Raw genomic sequence first — 16,777 nt, 5'->3', positions numbered from 1 at the left:
GGACATTCAATATATTCTACAGGAGATGTTTACCCGGAACTTCTATTTTAAAGTTGTTTTTACAAGTGTCCAGCTAATTTAGAAATAAATACACTGTCTAGCAGTCATTCTTGAAGAAATGTTTTGTACTTTGCAATTTTCCTTTAAAAACAAGGATATACATAGATTTTTACACCAGACAAGTCAAACAGCTTCTAATTTATCCTTCACTAAAACACAGGGGGGAAAAAAACATCATTGTTTTGGGGTATGTTCACCCAAACTAAGAACTACAAAAACACAATCATTGTACATCTGAACCACAGTCATATTCACTTGAGACATAGATGATCTTCACTGAAATCTTAAGAACAGTTTAACCACGCAATGAAAGGAAAAAAAAAAACCCCACCACTTTATGTTGAATGCAAATACAACTTCAGAATAATTTAAGAGACTATTGCTGATACATTTCAAGTATTTCTCTCCTCTTAGAAGTATTTGAGCATTCTTCTTTCTGTAGCCATTTTTTCATGAAATAATATTCACCTCCAATTTAATTTACTGGCTCATTTCTAGCTACAATACCGACACTGATTTTACTCATTTCTTTAATAGTTTATTTCTTGCTGGTATTGTTTCCCTTCTCGTCCCTTTATTTTGTTACTTTACTCTTTGATTCATCCCTAGAAAAGCTCAAGTAAAACACCACTGTGCAGAAAGCAGACAAAAAGCAGTATTCTTATACCATTTTCTTTCAAAAAACTGTAATAGGCTATTTCTTCAAACCAATTTCTCCAGCACATGTGGAGGAGAATCTACATTAAACAAATAATTGCAAGAGCAGAAAAACACGAAAGCTAGTTCTGCATTTAACTTCTCATATCATCTAATGAACTATCAGAAGATGTTCTGTGTGGCTCTATAATGATACCAACAGAACCTACATGGAAGTACATTTGAAGGTCTAACTAGAACCATTAGAAAGGAGAAGGAATTGAAGGATTAAAAGAAATAATTGAAAGAGGATGATTCACTCCATCTATACTATTTAAGACCTATATACTTTATAAAGAAAGTCCCTGTGGCATTCAATTACCCAACAATATAGACCAACTTGATTAATATATTTATCATTAATTGATGTATATCTACTATAGTAGTAAAAGAATTTAAATAGTGTACTCAACATATAAAACTTACAAAGAAGCAAAACCAAATAAGGAACACAAACCAGTCATGCTACGAATTCACAAAAAGTGAATTTCCCAAGCGGAAGACTATGATAAGAACTTCCAGACTTTGAATGATTTTGACAGATACAGAGAACCATGGGAACTATGCTCTGGATTACTTCAAAGACACATTATTAACAAAAAAATACAAAAAGCAAAAAAGGAAAAAAACCTCAAAGGCACAAGACCGAAGAAAAAAACGACAGATTCGATGCAGGAGATTAATGAGGTGCCTTTCCTTTTACTACTTATGTTTACACTGTTATTCTTCGCCTATCCTTATATATCCTCATTTTTTGGACTTTAAGCTAGTTCTGAAGTCAAAATAGCAAGTATTGTCAAATTAATGAATAACCAATGCTGTGATATCAGAGTCATTAACAAAATTATTTCTAAAAAAAAATTCTTTAGATATCATTCTTACCTCCGTTACCTTGGGCTGAAGCCTTAAAACTTCAGGACTCATGCGTGGGATATCTATATGGATCTAATTAGACAGAAAGAAGAATACTGTAAAAGGAACCAACAGCACACTTTTCAAACAACACCATAGTTAAAACAATCCTATGGTTTTACAGTGTTAGTTATAAACCCATTGTATCACTGGGCTGGTTTTGGCTGGGATAGAGTTAATTTTCTTCATGGAGGCTAGTATGGGGCTATGTTTTGGATTTGTGCTGGAAACAGTGTTGATAATACAGGGATGTTTTCATTACCACTGAGCAGTGCTTACACAGAGTCAAGGCCTTTTCTGCTCCTCACCCCACCCCACCAGCGAGTAGGCTGGGGGTGCACAAGAACTTGGGAGGGGACACAGCTGGGACAGCTGACCCCAACTGACCAGAGGGTTATTCCATACCATATGGCATCATGCTCAGTATATAAAGCTGGGGAAGAAGAAGGAAGGGGGGGACGTTTAGAGTGATGGCGTTTGTCTTCGCAAGTAACCATTATGCATGATGGAGCCCTGCTTTCCTGGAGATGGCTGAACACCTGCCTGCCCATGGGAAGGAGTGAATGAATTCCTTGGTTTGCTTTGCTTGCATGCGCAGCTTTTGCTTTACCTATCAAACGGTCTTTATCTCAACCCACGAGGTTTTTCACTTTTACTCTTCCCATTCTCTCCCCCATCCCACCAGGGGAGGGGGGGAGTGAGCAAGCAGCTGTGTGGGGCTTAGTTGCTGGCTGGGGTTAAACCACGACAATCACTATTTTTGGAATAATGTGGATTTACTGTATTTCAAAACATACAGCCAAATCGTTAAGTCATTGTTAATCTATCAATGAGGCATAATAAAAAAACATATACTTTGTTTTCACATTTTAGGATCCTTATATCACATTTTGATTGTTTGTGAATTATAGTCATATTGGCAATACTCATTACCTCAGGGTAATCACGAGTAAATACATACTACTACTACTGTAAAGACATGTTCAGTTGACACTATCATATATACTTCTTGCTACTAAAAATCAGGCTTAAAGCTGAAAGAAAGATCTCAGCTTCTTCTGTAGTAGGATTGGTTAGTCTATATTTAGTGATACAAACTATTCATTTTAATACAAAACTTGAAGAAAAGTTATCTGTTTACTGGGCGGGCAACAAAGTTTGACATGCCTATGTTTATTGCTCATCATACACAGTTTCAATTTCTTAATCAGAAATATGGGGCCAGTAAGAAACAGTCACTGTTATACTTTCCCTGTACCACCCTCACTCATTTGAAGGAGGGTCTGAGCAGGAGATGAAAGATTGAAAACCCTACTAATTTGAAACAGAAAACCATGGAAGCACTGAATGGCAGCGCCACATGGCATGACTAAAGCTGACATTAAAAGAAATCCACTATTTTGAATTTCAGACCAAAATATTTCATATTTTTGCTTCTGAAATGTAGGAAAACAATTGATTAGAGAGCTGTCTATCAAGTAAGATTAAAGAAATAGAGAAAAACAGTAGCAAACTTCAAAAAGAATCTCTAAATTCTGTAGCAGATGTCCTGTAGGTAAAAGTCACTTCAACAGGTGTTTTACCTGTCTATAGGTATCTTGATGATTTTCATCATTTCTGGAATCATAGTATTGTTCAACAAATGCAAAATACTCTTTGCGTTTTCTTTTTAAAGTGCTTTCTCTTCGGTCCACATTTGCAGGAAGATAGCCCTGAAAACAACAGTGAAATGAAAAGGATATTACTCTTTGCCTCACAAAAAGCACCGCTGGCATTTGAATACATGTGATAGGAAAGCTAATAAACTGATGTAGTGCCATGCAGTCCTACGTGGATCTGAATAATCCTTTAGTAAATCAGTTTTCTAGTCATTCCAACTGATATAGAAGTTCAGATACAAACAACTTACTACAATCAGCAGCAATTTCTCATCAAGAATTTGAGATGATGTTTGCCTTCTGAAGAGAAAAGCTCAAATAAATAAGTTCAGATAAATGTAATGCTATATGAGTTCATTAATTTCTGCATTCCTATGTGGCCATTGCTGGAGCAATTTTATTAAATTTTTAAGCAAAATGCATATTATCTCAGTTGCCTTCAAGTAGGAATGATATACATTAGCAAATACATTTAAAGTATGGTTAACCTTGTAACACAATGGAGTATTAATTCAAAAGCTTTAAAAACATTCTAGCAACTTTATTTCACTGTTTCAGATGAGAAAAAAAAAATAATTTCAAGCTTTCATTTCATCTCAACAGGTTATTAAAAGTTTCATCACAGAAAAAGACTCAATGGCACCAGTGACTGGGCTCTTAGATCTAAGAACACTAGCTATACATTTCCTTAGTTGTTTCCCAAAAGCAATTTATAAATACTATCTTTTTTTCCATAAGGTATGGACACACTAAGTCAGTCTGTCAGATATGCAGGATTATACAGTGTTGCATTAAGTACACAACATATCTGAATGGTTCTTCATTGAACTCATTCATATATATATCTCTGAGAATTTCAATCTTAAAAAAAAAAATCCACTCATTTTCTTCTTTTGTCTTGTTTGATCCCCATTTCTGGCCTCTCAACCTACTTTCCATTTAAAAAACAAGTTCAGGTTACTATTTCAGCATTTTACGAAAGGAAATATGACAAATGTTATATATTAGCTGAACACTTAATAAAGTACACTTATTAGAAACACCATTCTTCATGTAACTGGCTAACTAAAAAGATTCCTGAATGTTCAGAAATAGTTAATGCTTTCTTGTAAGCAGCTTGATTTCAAATGATCAACACCAATATCCCATAACACTGCAAAAAAGAAAGCTAGTTCATATTTTACACATAAAAATATGGCAGTCCTGAAAAAATACTTTGTATAAGAATCATTTTAAAGGCTTTGGAAGAGATCTGGACATCCAAGACAATACAGGAAAAAATCTAATAATCGTATTATTCACTAGTCAATTCAAATTAAAATATTTCTTGCCAATATTACAAAAGCTCTCCTTCCACAATAACAGCTATTACCATACTAATGGTAATTAGTAAAACAGAGAAATCAAATTTAGGTTAGATTTAAGTTTCCCTAAAAAAAAAAAAATTCCTCATAACATCAAAAAATCTTATACTAGAAGTACAGCATGTATTTGCACTTATAGAATGAGCCATAGCCACTGCAATTAACTAATAAAATGCTGTGCATTTAACTACAAAAATGTAGTTAAATGCATTTCTTATTCAGTCCTAAACACTACAAGCAAAAATGGAAGGGGTAAACCTAACATGCTAAAATTGCTAATTATACTATAAAATTAAACACTCTAAGAATAAGTATACAGGTTCCATTACTCTCCTGCAACAATCCAACACCATATCCCATTTCTATAAGTTCTGTTTTGCTCAACATTTAGAGAAAAATAAAATAATACACACCATACTGAGACATCAATAGATTTTTGAAAATATCTCTATATTAAAACCATTTAAAATGTTATTCCCATATATTTTAATTTCTTAGTTTAAGATGACAACAGAATAAGTACAAACCATATTACATTCCAGATACCTTAAGAGGTACTTGCTTTGGCAAAACCATATCTTTTAGGATGTACTGATTTGCGTCTGGCTCCAGGTACATTAAATTGCACCAGCTTAACTTTTGCCTCAAGACTCAGTCTGACATTTAATATCCTGTTCCAGTGTTTTGTATTAAGTTAAATATTGAATTCTGCCTCCCGTTTATTCTCAGCAATTGTTTTTTTTTTTTTCCTGTAGGATATCTTAGTTCCATTAAGAAAAGAATTCATTTGTGAGATCAAATGTGATTGTTCAAAGGATACCAATATTGTCTCAGCAAGTCTTTTTGCCATTATTCAGTTTCAAAGACTGAAGTAATCTTTCAGTTGGACATGTCTTGTTTCCTGTTCACTTTACAAATTAGGTTTTATTTTTAAAAGTTGGAAAGGCTTGAACATATCATCAGGGAATAAATTGGTGGAGAGTTTAATGAGTTTATTCATTAATTTCCTCCAAAGGCTTTTGCAACCGTATCTTTATTTTTGTTATTCAAAAGAGAAGTGAGCCTGAATAGTTCTGCTTGCTGTTTAGGTACAGCACACCTAACATTTTTGCTATATTTTAAAAATAAATCATGTAATTTTTTTATATACTGTTACCAATAGACATGCCTAATATCAACAGCCTCTGAGCATTATATTGATTTTCATATGCTTTCCCTTTGAAAAACTGTATTCAACAAACACGTGTTAACATTATTAACCTTCTGACTATGTAATAAATCTCAACTGTTCAATTTTTTAAATCATATTTTAAAAATTCCAACTTCAATGCTGATTTTACAAACAAGACAATCACCCTCTGCTTCAGATACTACCAATTGCACTCAGTTCCCAAAATAAGTCACAGTTTGGGCTTTTCAAGTAAGACTTCCGAATAATTCCAGAACAAACACAACCAGCCTCAATTTAGCTCTAAACTATGCTTTGCTTTCTTTGTTTTTCTGGTCTTTTTTGGTTTTGCGACTGATCTTTAACCAAAATAGTTTTGCTTTTGTATGCTTATTTCCCCACTAGCTCCCAGTACACCTTATAGCACAAAAGATTATCACATTACCCCCTCTTACTTGGGATGTACATTAGCAGTAGGTAACATGTTTAAACAACTAATGCGACTTAAAAATTAATTACCATTAGAAAAAAGCATCATGGAGTTTATGACCACAAATACTCAAAGCACTTCTTCTTTCCCCTTTCAGAAAGAAGATGAAACAAGCTGCCGCCTTCCAGTATAGAAACGTACCGATTACTAAGTCATCTTTGGGTTTCCAAAATTTATTAATTGAGGACCACTTAGTAGATACAAAATCATGGTAAGAATTACATAAGGAAAGCTGAGAACTTTCAAAATATTGCTATACTGTGACAGGAAAAAGAAAAAAAACCAAAACACTACACCATACTTTTGGAAGTCTCTTACTCAAAAAAATAAAATTTGTTCTTAAAGTAAAGAAAAGTAAAGTAACCTGAAGACAGTTTCTTTGCAGAGGTATGACAAGACAGCTGAAAATAAGAATTGAACTGGAATGGATCATGAACTGGAGTGCTTAAAACAACATAACAAGGGAACTTTATACTTAGGAATTTCTCTAGACTGGTAATCTCAGGAATACTAAACTAAAATCAGCTTATGGAATGAAGTTGAAGCTCACAGAAAGTCTATGCTCTTACTTGAAAGTAAGAAAGTGACTGCAGTTAACTTTTGCATAATTTCAATTCTCTAAACCTCAGTGTCAGTACTGTGATTCAGAACTTAACCTATCCTTATGCTTTAGCTTACTGTGTTTCAAAGTCAATTTTGAGTTAGCCCTTTTTTTTTTTTTTTTTTTTTTTTTAACTTTGAGTGTTTTAAAACAGGTATCCTAAACATAAAGAGAAAAAAAAGAAATGTTATTTTCATTACCAAAATCTCAGACAACTTTGGAAACAGAACTAAAATAAATTGTACACTGCATGTTTAATTTCAATTACAGCAGGATATTTGAACATCCACTATTACGAAGCTGCATCTGCATTTAGCATTAGAAGGAACAAAGCTGCACATTTAGCATAACTCATCAGCAAGAGAGACTCTTTCAGTCACTGAAAATCAGTCTCAATCTGAAGTAAATACTTTGCATTCCCCACTGAATTATTCTATAAAAAGCAAAGCTATTTAAGTCTACTCTGAAAAATTCAATAGTGTTAAAACTGTTGTGTGTATAACTCAGAATTTTAAACAGTTCTTAAATGCATGAAGATTTGCTGATAAAGTGTCTTTCACAGCCTCTGGAGAGTAGACAGCACAAGATTTTTGCTTCTTTTTAATACAAACATCTTCACAAGTTCTTCTCCCAACCACAGGCAGACAAACAACAGCTAAAATGCACAACCATTTGCCATCACAAGTACTATAGCTGAAAAGATTGACATGAAAAATACTCCTGTGAGAAATACATTGTATTTTTGCAGAAGAACCTTTTTAAATATAGTGCAAACACTGAGATTAAAAAAAATCCAGTTCTGTAACACCAAACCCAACGAATCCCAGATTCCCGCAAGCTTGTCTTTGATGCCCAACTGAAACAGCTCTGTGTGCTGTTCCATGGTATTTTAGTCAACCTACTGCCGTTGCAAAATCCTCTGACCACTGGGCAAAGTTCAGAGAGCTCAGCCAGCCAAAAACTCACACTACAAAAAAGTGATTAGCTTTTTAATTAGCCTGTCTCCCTGAATTCACTCATGGGTCTGACATCAGGAGAGCCAATGCCACAAGGTAACTGATCACAGTGGTTCAGATTTGTTCATCTTAAACTACTACAGAAAAATTGGCCAAAAACCAGGTAAGATCCTGTCACAGCTTTTCCTCAGTACAGTGTTAATCCTTTCTTGTAGTTACTTTAATGTGCAGTCAGAATGAAGCCTTTCGTAAGACACTGATAGGCTTCATTTCCTCTACTGTGTGCCTGTTTTCACAACTGTAAGAACGTACTTGTCTTTGAACTCTCCACCATTCCATCAAAATTGGTTGAAAGAGGCCATTGTTATCACATAAGCCTTTCATCACAGAAAGCCAGGCTGAAAAATAAAGATATACAGCTGACATGATTTACTACTACTTCTCATTCTCCTCCTTTCAATTTGACAAATTAATCTTGAAATTGAGCAAAAGAACAGAACTTTCATTACAATTCTGCAACAAAACACAATGTTTTCAAGTATCACTGATGGATTACAACTCAAGCAAAATTACTTGCAATGCTTGAAAAAACTATTACTACTAAATGCGAAGGAAGAAGAAAAAAAAAAATGTAACTTACTGAAAGAAGCTTCCATGCAATTGGACGAACCCGTTTGGGAATGCCAGACCAACTCAATTTCCGTAATTCTTCTATTAAAAGAGAAGTATTTCAGGAGAACTAAGGAAAGTATTGTCAACTAATATACACAGATATATTCAAATTAGCACAAAGTTGTTCACAACAATGATCACGTCGTCTTATAAAATCCAGTGAAATCAGAATTATATGGCAATTCTAAGAAATTAATGAAATACTGGAAAATTACTATCCATACGGATACCTATGATAATAGGTAACTTTCTGGAGTATTTCTCAGCATTACCTTTTAGTATACATGCCTTATATTAACATGCAAGAGATACTCAGACTTACTGTATAAAATGCTTACATAGATCCTAATTAAAAATGAGATTTGCAGTTACAGAAACAGAATGATACTTTATGTCTGAATGCTGGAATTTAATCCCATGTCATATTCTCATTCTTCATGTTGTACTCCTTTCTCTTGGAAGCTGCTTGTCAGAAACCATACCCAGCTAAACCAATCTGTGGGATTTCACACATTTTTTGTGAAAACTATTTATCATGTGAAAAAAATTATAGAAAAATCATGGAAAATGTAAAGACAAAATGTGCTTAACAGTGTCCCTAACAAACAATATTTCTATGAGTTATCTACTTGTAGCTCTTTCTCTTCTTACTCTGAATAGAAAATATGGGTTAAAATTGCACAAGTTTAAATTATCAAGCTGCTAAAGAATACAGAACAACAAAATTCTACATTTTACTTTGTATAGACTTATTCCAATTAATTTTATATATATATATATATATATATATATATATATATTTGGACTATGTATATTCCAGCAAATTTGGTCTCTATCATATGCATATATTTTCCAAATTCTACACTTCGACAAAGACTTTAAAAACATTCTGTCTACCTACCCACCCCAAGAAAGTGAAGCACAGAAGAAAGTAATCGGAATAGAACTGAGTTGATACCACAACTGACTGACTTTGGCCATTTATAGATGTATATTCTCTTTATTTTTTTGTTAAGACAAGGACTCCTATTAGCAACATCCGGCTTCATCCTCCAGCCCCACCTTCCTTCTACTACTCTGAAAATGTGCATCTATAATATCAAGAAATGCAAGTTATCATGTTAGGTGTGGTATTATATCATACAGCAAATTATTTCTAGACACATTTAAAACTATTTTTAACCAGGAATGAAAACATAGTCCACTGAAACCAGTACAATATTTAAAAAACATGTAATATATTCCAAGAAAAAGCAATCTGATTGAAAAAGTGTATTGATGCTAGATAGTTAATGCAAAAAAAAAAAAAATCTTAATTAGCAATTAAAGTTTCTCAAAGAAGCATCAACTAAAGCAAACAAAAAACTCTGGTAACCTGGAGTTTGCAGTATGAAGTTACCTGATCATTAAGATGTCCTATTTTTACTGCAGATACATGGTAGCAAAAATGACACTTGCAAAATCCATTTTGTCTTAAAATGAGATGACAGCATTAATATGAAGTTAAATAAATCATGGCAAAAAAAATTCCACCTGGATGAATTCATACTTCTATCTCTTTTTCTTACCGAAAATGCAGAGAGAAGAAAATTGGCAGGAGGCAGAAATGAAAGATTGGTATTGTCATAGGTAGATGAGTGGTTTCAGGGTCGTCACTTCAAACCAATCATGACTATTCCTCATGACTATTTCAAACAGACATGGGCTTACCAAAAATTGTTAAGTAAGAAAAACTTTACAGTACTGGATATACATATTCAACAAGTTATGTTTTCCCTCTCACTTTGAGAAGCAGGCTCAGCCAAGACAACAGCGTCTGCACAGAGACGTCACTTAGAACAGTGAGCCTACGTCACCAAAATCCAAGCAAAACTGTGACCAGATACTGCATTAGGATCAAAACACAGCAGAAACTCAGAAAAGCAGAGAAAAAGAACAGATCTTAAGAAACAAGATGTTAAAAGCCCATCCTATCAAAGTGAATGTGTCTATCACACGTCTTGAATCCAGTCTAAAGAAAAAGGATTACTTTCTTATAACACCAATGAAACTGTCTTTCGTCTATAAGCTTTAAAATACTATTATATTTGACAAAAGCAAGTTTCATTAATAGAAGCTTTTCTTTTCTACAACTTTTCAAGCCCCTGAAAAAGTCAAAATACACTGACACGGGTAAAAAAATGGAAAAAAAAATACATCTCCTAATATGTTTTTGACTTAAAGACATGGTTTGTGCTGTAGTTTTGTTTTTAAATGAACTAATTTATAACTTTCCTATAGGAGAAGAAATAAAAGGACGCCAAGGTGACACCTTGTTAAAGCAAGAGTACCTAAGTTTTTTTTCTGTCAGTACAAATTATATTTAGACATGTATTACTGTGTAAGTGTACCAAAACAGCAGAATACCTAACCATTTAGGAAGATTGAGCATGACCAAAGATAAATTCAGTCGTATACCTTGGGCAATCCAAAGACCAGAATACCAAATACTAAAGGAAAAAGTATAAGAACACACCAAATATGAACTGACTTGATTTCCAGCAAACAAAAGATTCCTCAGCCTTGTATTTTCTTGTACTTGTACCTTATCCATCATGTCTATGACAACAGTAAGATTAAATATATTACGGAGTTAATAACATACCTACACTTACTATATTTGATAACATTTTTTTTTTCTTTCTTATTTACAGTCCATCCCCATCCAACATGCTGATCATTTACAGCAAGTATTCTTTGCACAAAAATTGTAATACCAGTTCTTCCCCTCCCTCTTCATGAGTTGGCATAGGCAGATTATTGCCTGCTCTTTAATCTGAAAATAAAAACATACACTATCAGGCAGAAGCAAATTTAAGCTCATTTTACCAGTCCCAACTCCAAAACAAAAAATGCAAGGGACCTTTGGTCAGGGAAACCCCAACTGGCAGATTGAGAGCCATTTTAGGTTCAGAGAAGATCTAGATACCGGCCAGGCACTCAACTCTCTTTACTTCCCCTTCTTTAAGCACAGAGGGACCTCAGAAGGAGCACCTACTGATTACATATAAAATAGTAGTAACAATGACAAAATTCACTCTTACACCAAGGTTCCTTGTTAGTAGCATGACTACAAAACCAAAAGAAAACCTTCATCCCTTCTACCACTAATTTCCTAATCTTTAGTTCCTACTTACAGGTCACTCCTCAGTCCCATTTGTCCATTTCACCCTCTCCTCCAGACTTCCTTTTTCCTTATTTTCCTCCTCTGTCGCCCTCATCCCTATCCCTATATATTTCAGCTGTATCTTTCCTCAAATCATCAACTGAAATTCCACACCTGTCTTCATTGCTGGCCAACAGAATTCACTGTATAGTTAAGAAAACCTTAAATTATTAACTGAAAAGTGCTACCATCTTTAAAACAGAACTGTAGCTTAAAAAAAAATAAAGTCTAAATAATTATTTAAAATATTTTCAAAGGAACCTCATTTTTGTTCTTTATCTCAGAATAATCCCAGAGATTGATGCTTTCTTACTTATACCAAACTGTAACAATAAATTTAATGACAACTTTTTGTATCACAGATGTTTTAAAATTAACATATACGAACGTGCACTAGAAAGGAAAAAAATTACATACAGTCCAAATGTTCATTACCCTTCTATAATCTAAAGCCTGTAAGAACTGCCATGAGAAAAATAAAATTCTATTCAGTTTCACAAAGACAAGCTATTGTAGAGGATCAGAATATCACCAAACAACATTTAAATACAGGAGAATTAATGACAAAATATATGCTTTAATGCAATTATTCTTGATGTTACATTACCTCCCTACAGCTTGGGCTATTTTCTATTGTTAACTTACAAACACCAGACTGCTGATAGGGCTTCTAAAAATGAAGTCTAGACAGCAAATTTTGCAAGGTTTTTTTCATATGGTCTTCATTATTTTTAGTTAACTTTGAACACAGTTGTCCTGCTATAACAACTTCTCACAAGAAAATTTTATCTTGAAGTTTTTGTTGAAAGAATGCTTTTTCTCTCTTAAGTAGCGAGTTAATTCTAACCCCAAGTTAATTCTAAATTAATTTTGTAACTTAGGCAATTTTGCTTAATGAACTATAGTAACTCTTTTTACCTGTAACTTTTTTTAAAAACTTCAAATTTGTTTGCATTTGTAAATGTGATTGTTCTTTCATTATATTCTCTTTTTAAAATATTTGTCCCACTCTAGAAAAGTATTTTATCTTATGAAGCAAGTAGACATCATATGTAATGTTATAGTAGTTTTCTCATTCTACAATATAAAATCCATGTGTTTTTAACCATTAGCTTGAAAGTTATTGAATAGAACTATTATTTCTATTACTTCTCTCTGTATTGTAAAAATAAAATGAGTATTTTTTGTCTCACTTGGCAACTTACTATAGAAATATATTATTCTTCCACAGCTTTTTGAGATACATATGAAGGGTATACAGTATATAAAACCAGGAAAAAGAGTTGTAATATATTAGACTCTAAGCAAAATATAAGCAGCAACAACATATACTTTCAAAAAACATTAAGAAGCTCACAGTACTTCTGCACCCTAAATATGCATGGGTGGAGGAAGCACAGAAGCATGCTTATACACATAACTCCAAGGAATTTGGTGGTACCCCAATAAACTCCTCCCTTATTCTTCATCTCAAGGAGTTGACAGGCACTGGAAGAACATAGGATGACTAAAAGATCAGTAACATTAGAAAAATATGATACTACTAGAGTTCAGTGTGAACTGAAGTCTCAAAGAAACAGTGAAAGCAAAACTTGTGCAGACTATAAACACTGATTAAGAAAGAGGGTGAAGTTTGAATTGGACTACATATCACAGGCTGGCACAACAAATATACTTCATCATGAGTATGCTGTCACTGCAAACACAAGGGATTCAATGGGAAAGAGATGTAATAAGCAACTGAAATTCTCCGATATTAAATAAGTGACTCCTGAATTTCACTGATACTACATAGGAAATGGCACCCAGGATTGTCCATTCACAATAAAAACCGAGGCTCGGGCACAGAGATGCATTAAGTGCAACAGCAGAGAGACTGGCTGCTGATACACTGAGGATAGAAAACAAAAAGCAGTTCTAAAGTCAAAGAGCTATGGGATGTCATGAACAATGGAAAAAAGGCACTAACGGATTCCGAAGAAAACCCAAGAATACCTATGACAAAAAAACCACACAAACAGCTCTGCCATGACACACAGCAAGGCTGGGGTACAGAACACACAGCTGGACAGGAATAGGCTTCATTAAGGAGAGTTTCAAAGAAGGGCAGATGGACACCACTGAAGTGAAAACCAAGAAATAAGATTTTTTTTTTTTTTTTTTTTTACATCAAGAAAAGATGAAAAACGGTCTGCTACTTCAAAACAGAACAAAAGTCTGAGTACACTGCTACTTGGAATGGGCTTTTTGGCTCTCAGGAATTGGTTCTTTATAGCAATAGCTTTGAGGGACTAGTTTTTCAGGACAGGGAGAGGGGAGATGGTGAGCAACAAAGTGAAGGACACAGAAATTCCCAAACAGAGAAATTATGTTATCGTGGTATTAAGTGATCATCTTTAAAAGATCTTGATATTTGGCCTTAAATAGACATCTATCCAAGAAGTTCAAGTTAAAACAAAATCTTTGCCTTCCAAAGAACAGAAACAGCCAGCTTCATAACAGATGTCTGAGATCAAGAACAGTGTTGCAATTAAAAAGCAAATTTGTAAATTCATATGCTACAGTTTTAGGTCATAGCAACTTTAGCAATTTTCCTGAATCAAGCAGAAGATGGATCCATGATTCTGATTTACATGCAATTCCAATTTTCTAGTCTACAAAAGCAGACAAGATACAAATCTAATATTATAAGTTCTCAGTGACTGTCAAAAGCAAGAACTACCACCCAGTCTAATAGTATTGGCAGTGAATGACCAGAGTCACCATAAATCAGATATTTCAATACCCATCTTGTTATGGAGTGGTGGCTCCAAAACATGTCTGGAAGAGGCACCAAGCCAGTGATAACAGGACACTTCCTTCCTTCCCTAAGGAAGCCCTCATCCCTTAAGTCCTCCTGGCAGCTGAAGTAGGTGTGACTTGTATTGTATGGTCTTAACAGGTTTAGTTTATTGCCAGACTCTTAACTACCATGATCAAGCACAAGCTGCCCAACAGGTACCCCCAGACAGCACCTGGTCACATACCTTACCCTTTTTACCATTACTTGATCTCCTTTTTTCACCACTCTTCTACCTCCTTTTCTCTGCCCCAAATTAACAAACCATTCCAATTACTTCTTCCCTTAGTGGTCCCAGTTTCACTACAACTACACCCAAATTTGGTATTTCTGAAATGATTACACTGTTGGTCTTGTAACACTGCACCTTCCAAAGTGGCCCCAGTGCTCCCCTCCATGCAATGGCACTGTTTGGACATTTCTCACACAATTCCCCCTTTACTACTTGTGAAATTCAGGTATCCTATAGGGTGCTGTCTGTAACTTCTGTCAGCTTCTCACACTGTTTCTTATGTTCAGCAATTTCTCACGTCGCCTGCAGTAGTTCTCTACACCCTAGGGAGTTAGCTCAGCCTCTGAGCAGGGCAGTCACCAGCTTAGATATTTGCCTGCAGCCCTAAAGCGTCTGCAACAAGTTCCAATGCTACCCACGATTCCATGTCAAGTAAATCCCCAAGCTAGCAAGCACTATAAGTAACAGTATCACTGTTATATTCGTCTAACAGCCAAAAAGGCAGGGATTGGTCAGAAGAAGTAAAGGCAAAGTAAGCATATAATATGAACAACACTAGAAAAATGGTATTTAGTATAGTTTATGAATTTAAAAAAAAAAAGAGATACTATCTGCCTTAACTAAACACATCTACAAATTATATATGTATTTCTCCTCCATCCCAGAACATGATTATAAGCTCCAGTGTTGGATTAATAACAACAAAGGCCCCAAGTCTTCAAAAGCAAGTGATCTCCAACTGGGCATCATACTGCTCCACTAGTCCTTGTGCAGTATTTATGAACAAGTATGCTTTAACGGGTCTGATCTATTTGTGTCACTAGTAGTCTGGCTGAAAGGAAACACATCTTATACATTAGTTTATTACTTCCTTACACAATTATTTTGCTAAAGCTTCAAGTTTTGGCTACTGTTATGTCCAAGCACACTATTTACAAACTACGTAATAACCACAGTATATGCAGAAAATAGAAATAAGTTGCAAGTCAGAAACTACTTTTATTACTTTCAAGTAACATCAACTGCTCATTCTCAGTTCTATACCCCATTGACCTCTATTTAATCCTTCACCTTAACTCGTTTTTTGCTCCTCCCTTAAATCGACCCAAATAGGAATCTATGCACAAGCATGAGTACCAACCTCTAAAAACAACCCATGTAAAGAGGGAAAAAAAACCCCAAGCATAAAACAAGAAAAGATGCAAATATACTGTTAGAATCAGAAACATGGAGCATATGATTAAATCAGTGACAAATCATCCAGGACAAAAATTCCACTTACTCTTAAGTAACTTCTTTAAGGCCAAAGATAGGAACTATGCAAACAAATTGGAATATAGCTTATTCTAGTAAAACTTTCTATCCTGTGATGCAGCTAAGCTTTCCTTCTCTTCCTTGGTTCAGGACCAAGCAAAGACAGTTTTGACAAAAAGGATTTAAATTATGGCACTATTTCAAATGAAACCTCCGCTTCTAGGCTAAATATAAACAACTACTTGTAAGACTCACTGAACTAAGCAGTCATTCTTTGAAAATTAAAGAGAAAGGAGGAATAATGTTTTATTTTGGCAAGTTTCAAGAAGAATCAGTTTTCATTGCTGACACTATTCTGCAATGAACATACATTCCCTTTAATTAGGGATGGCGTGAGCTGTCATGTAATTCCAAACAATAAAGTACACATCCTATGGGACTGGGTTTCAAAGGACTGCTCTTTCCGGAAGAAAATCTCAGCACTGGACATGGAAGTAAAAATGTACACCAAGGACAAAACATCTTTGTTTTACAACGTAACACTTCTTTGAAACAGATCCTCTGACTGATTTTCCATAATGTAGGATTTGGGAGTGAATACCTCCCTACATTCTTGAACGCTGAACACAAATTAAATAATTACTTATGTTCCTCTGCCAGAGCCTTATCT

General features: G+C 34.5%; 1 protein-coding gene across 2 annotated transcripts in view; it reads right to left on the bottom strand.

Moving 5' to 3' along the window:
- Positions 1 to 16,777, bottom strand: part of TBC1D22A (TBC1 domain family member 22A) — a 189,268-nt gene that overhangs the window by 151,055 nt on the left and 21,436 nt on the right. For both annotated transcript variants that reach the window (XM_075492382.1, XM_075492373.1), the window contains exons 5-7: positions 8,546 to 8,616; positions 3,252 to 3,380; positions 1,639 to 1,701 (exon numbers count right to left, since the gene is read on the bottom strand). In XM_075492382.1, the coding sequence (XP_075348497.1) occupies positions 1,639 to 1,701; positions 3,252 to 3,380; positions 8,546 to 8,616 (263 nt within the window). The remainder of the gene's footprint in view (positions 1 to 1,638; positions 1,702 to 3,251; positions 3,381 to 8,545; positions 8,617 to 16,777) is intronic.

This window comes from Mycteria americana, chromosome 1 (genome assembly GCF_035582795.1).
Source record: "Mycteria americana isolate JAX WOST 10 ecotype Jacksonville Zoo and Gardens chromosome 1, USCA_MyAme_1.0, whole genome shotgun sequence".
Lineage (NCBI taxonomy): Eukaryota > Metazoa > Chordata > Aves > Ciconiiformes > Ciconiidae > Mycteria > Mycteria americana.
Note: the sequence above shows the minus strand (reverse complement) of the source record. Positions and strands in the feature narration are given on the sequence as shown.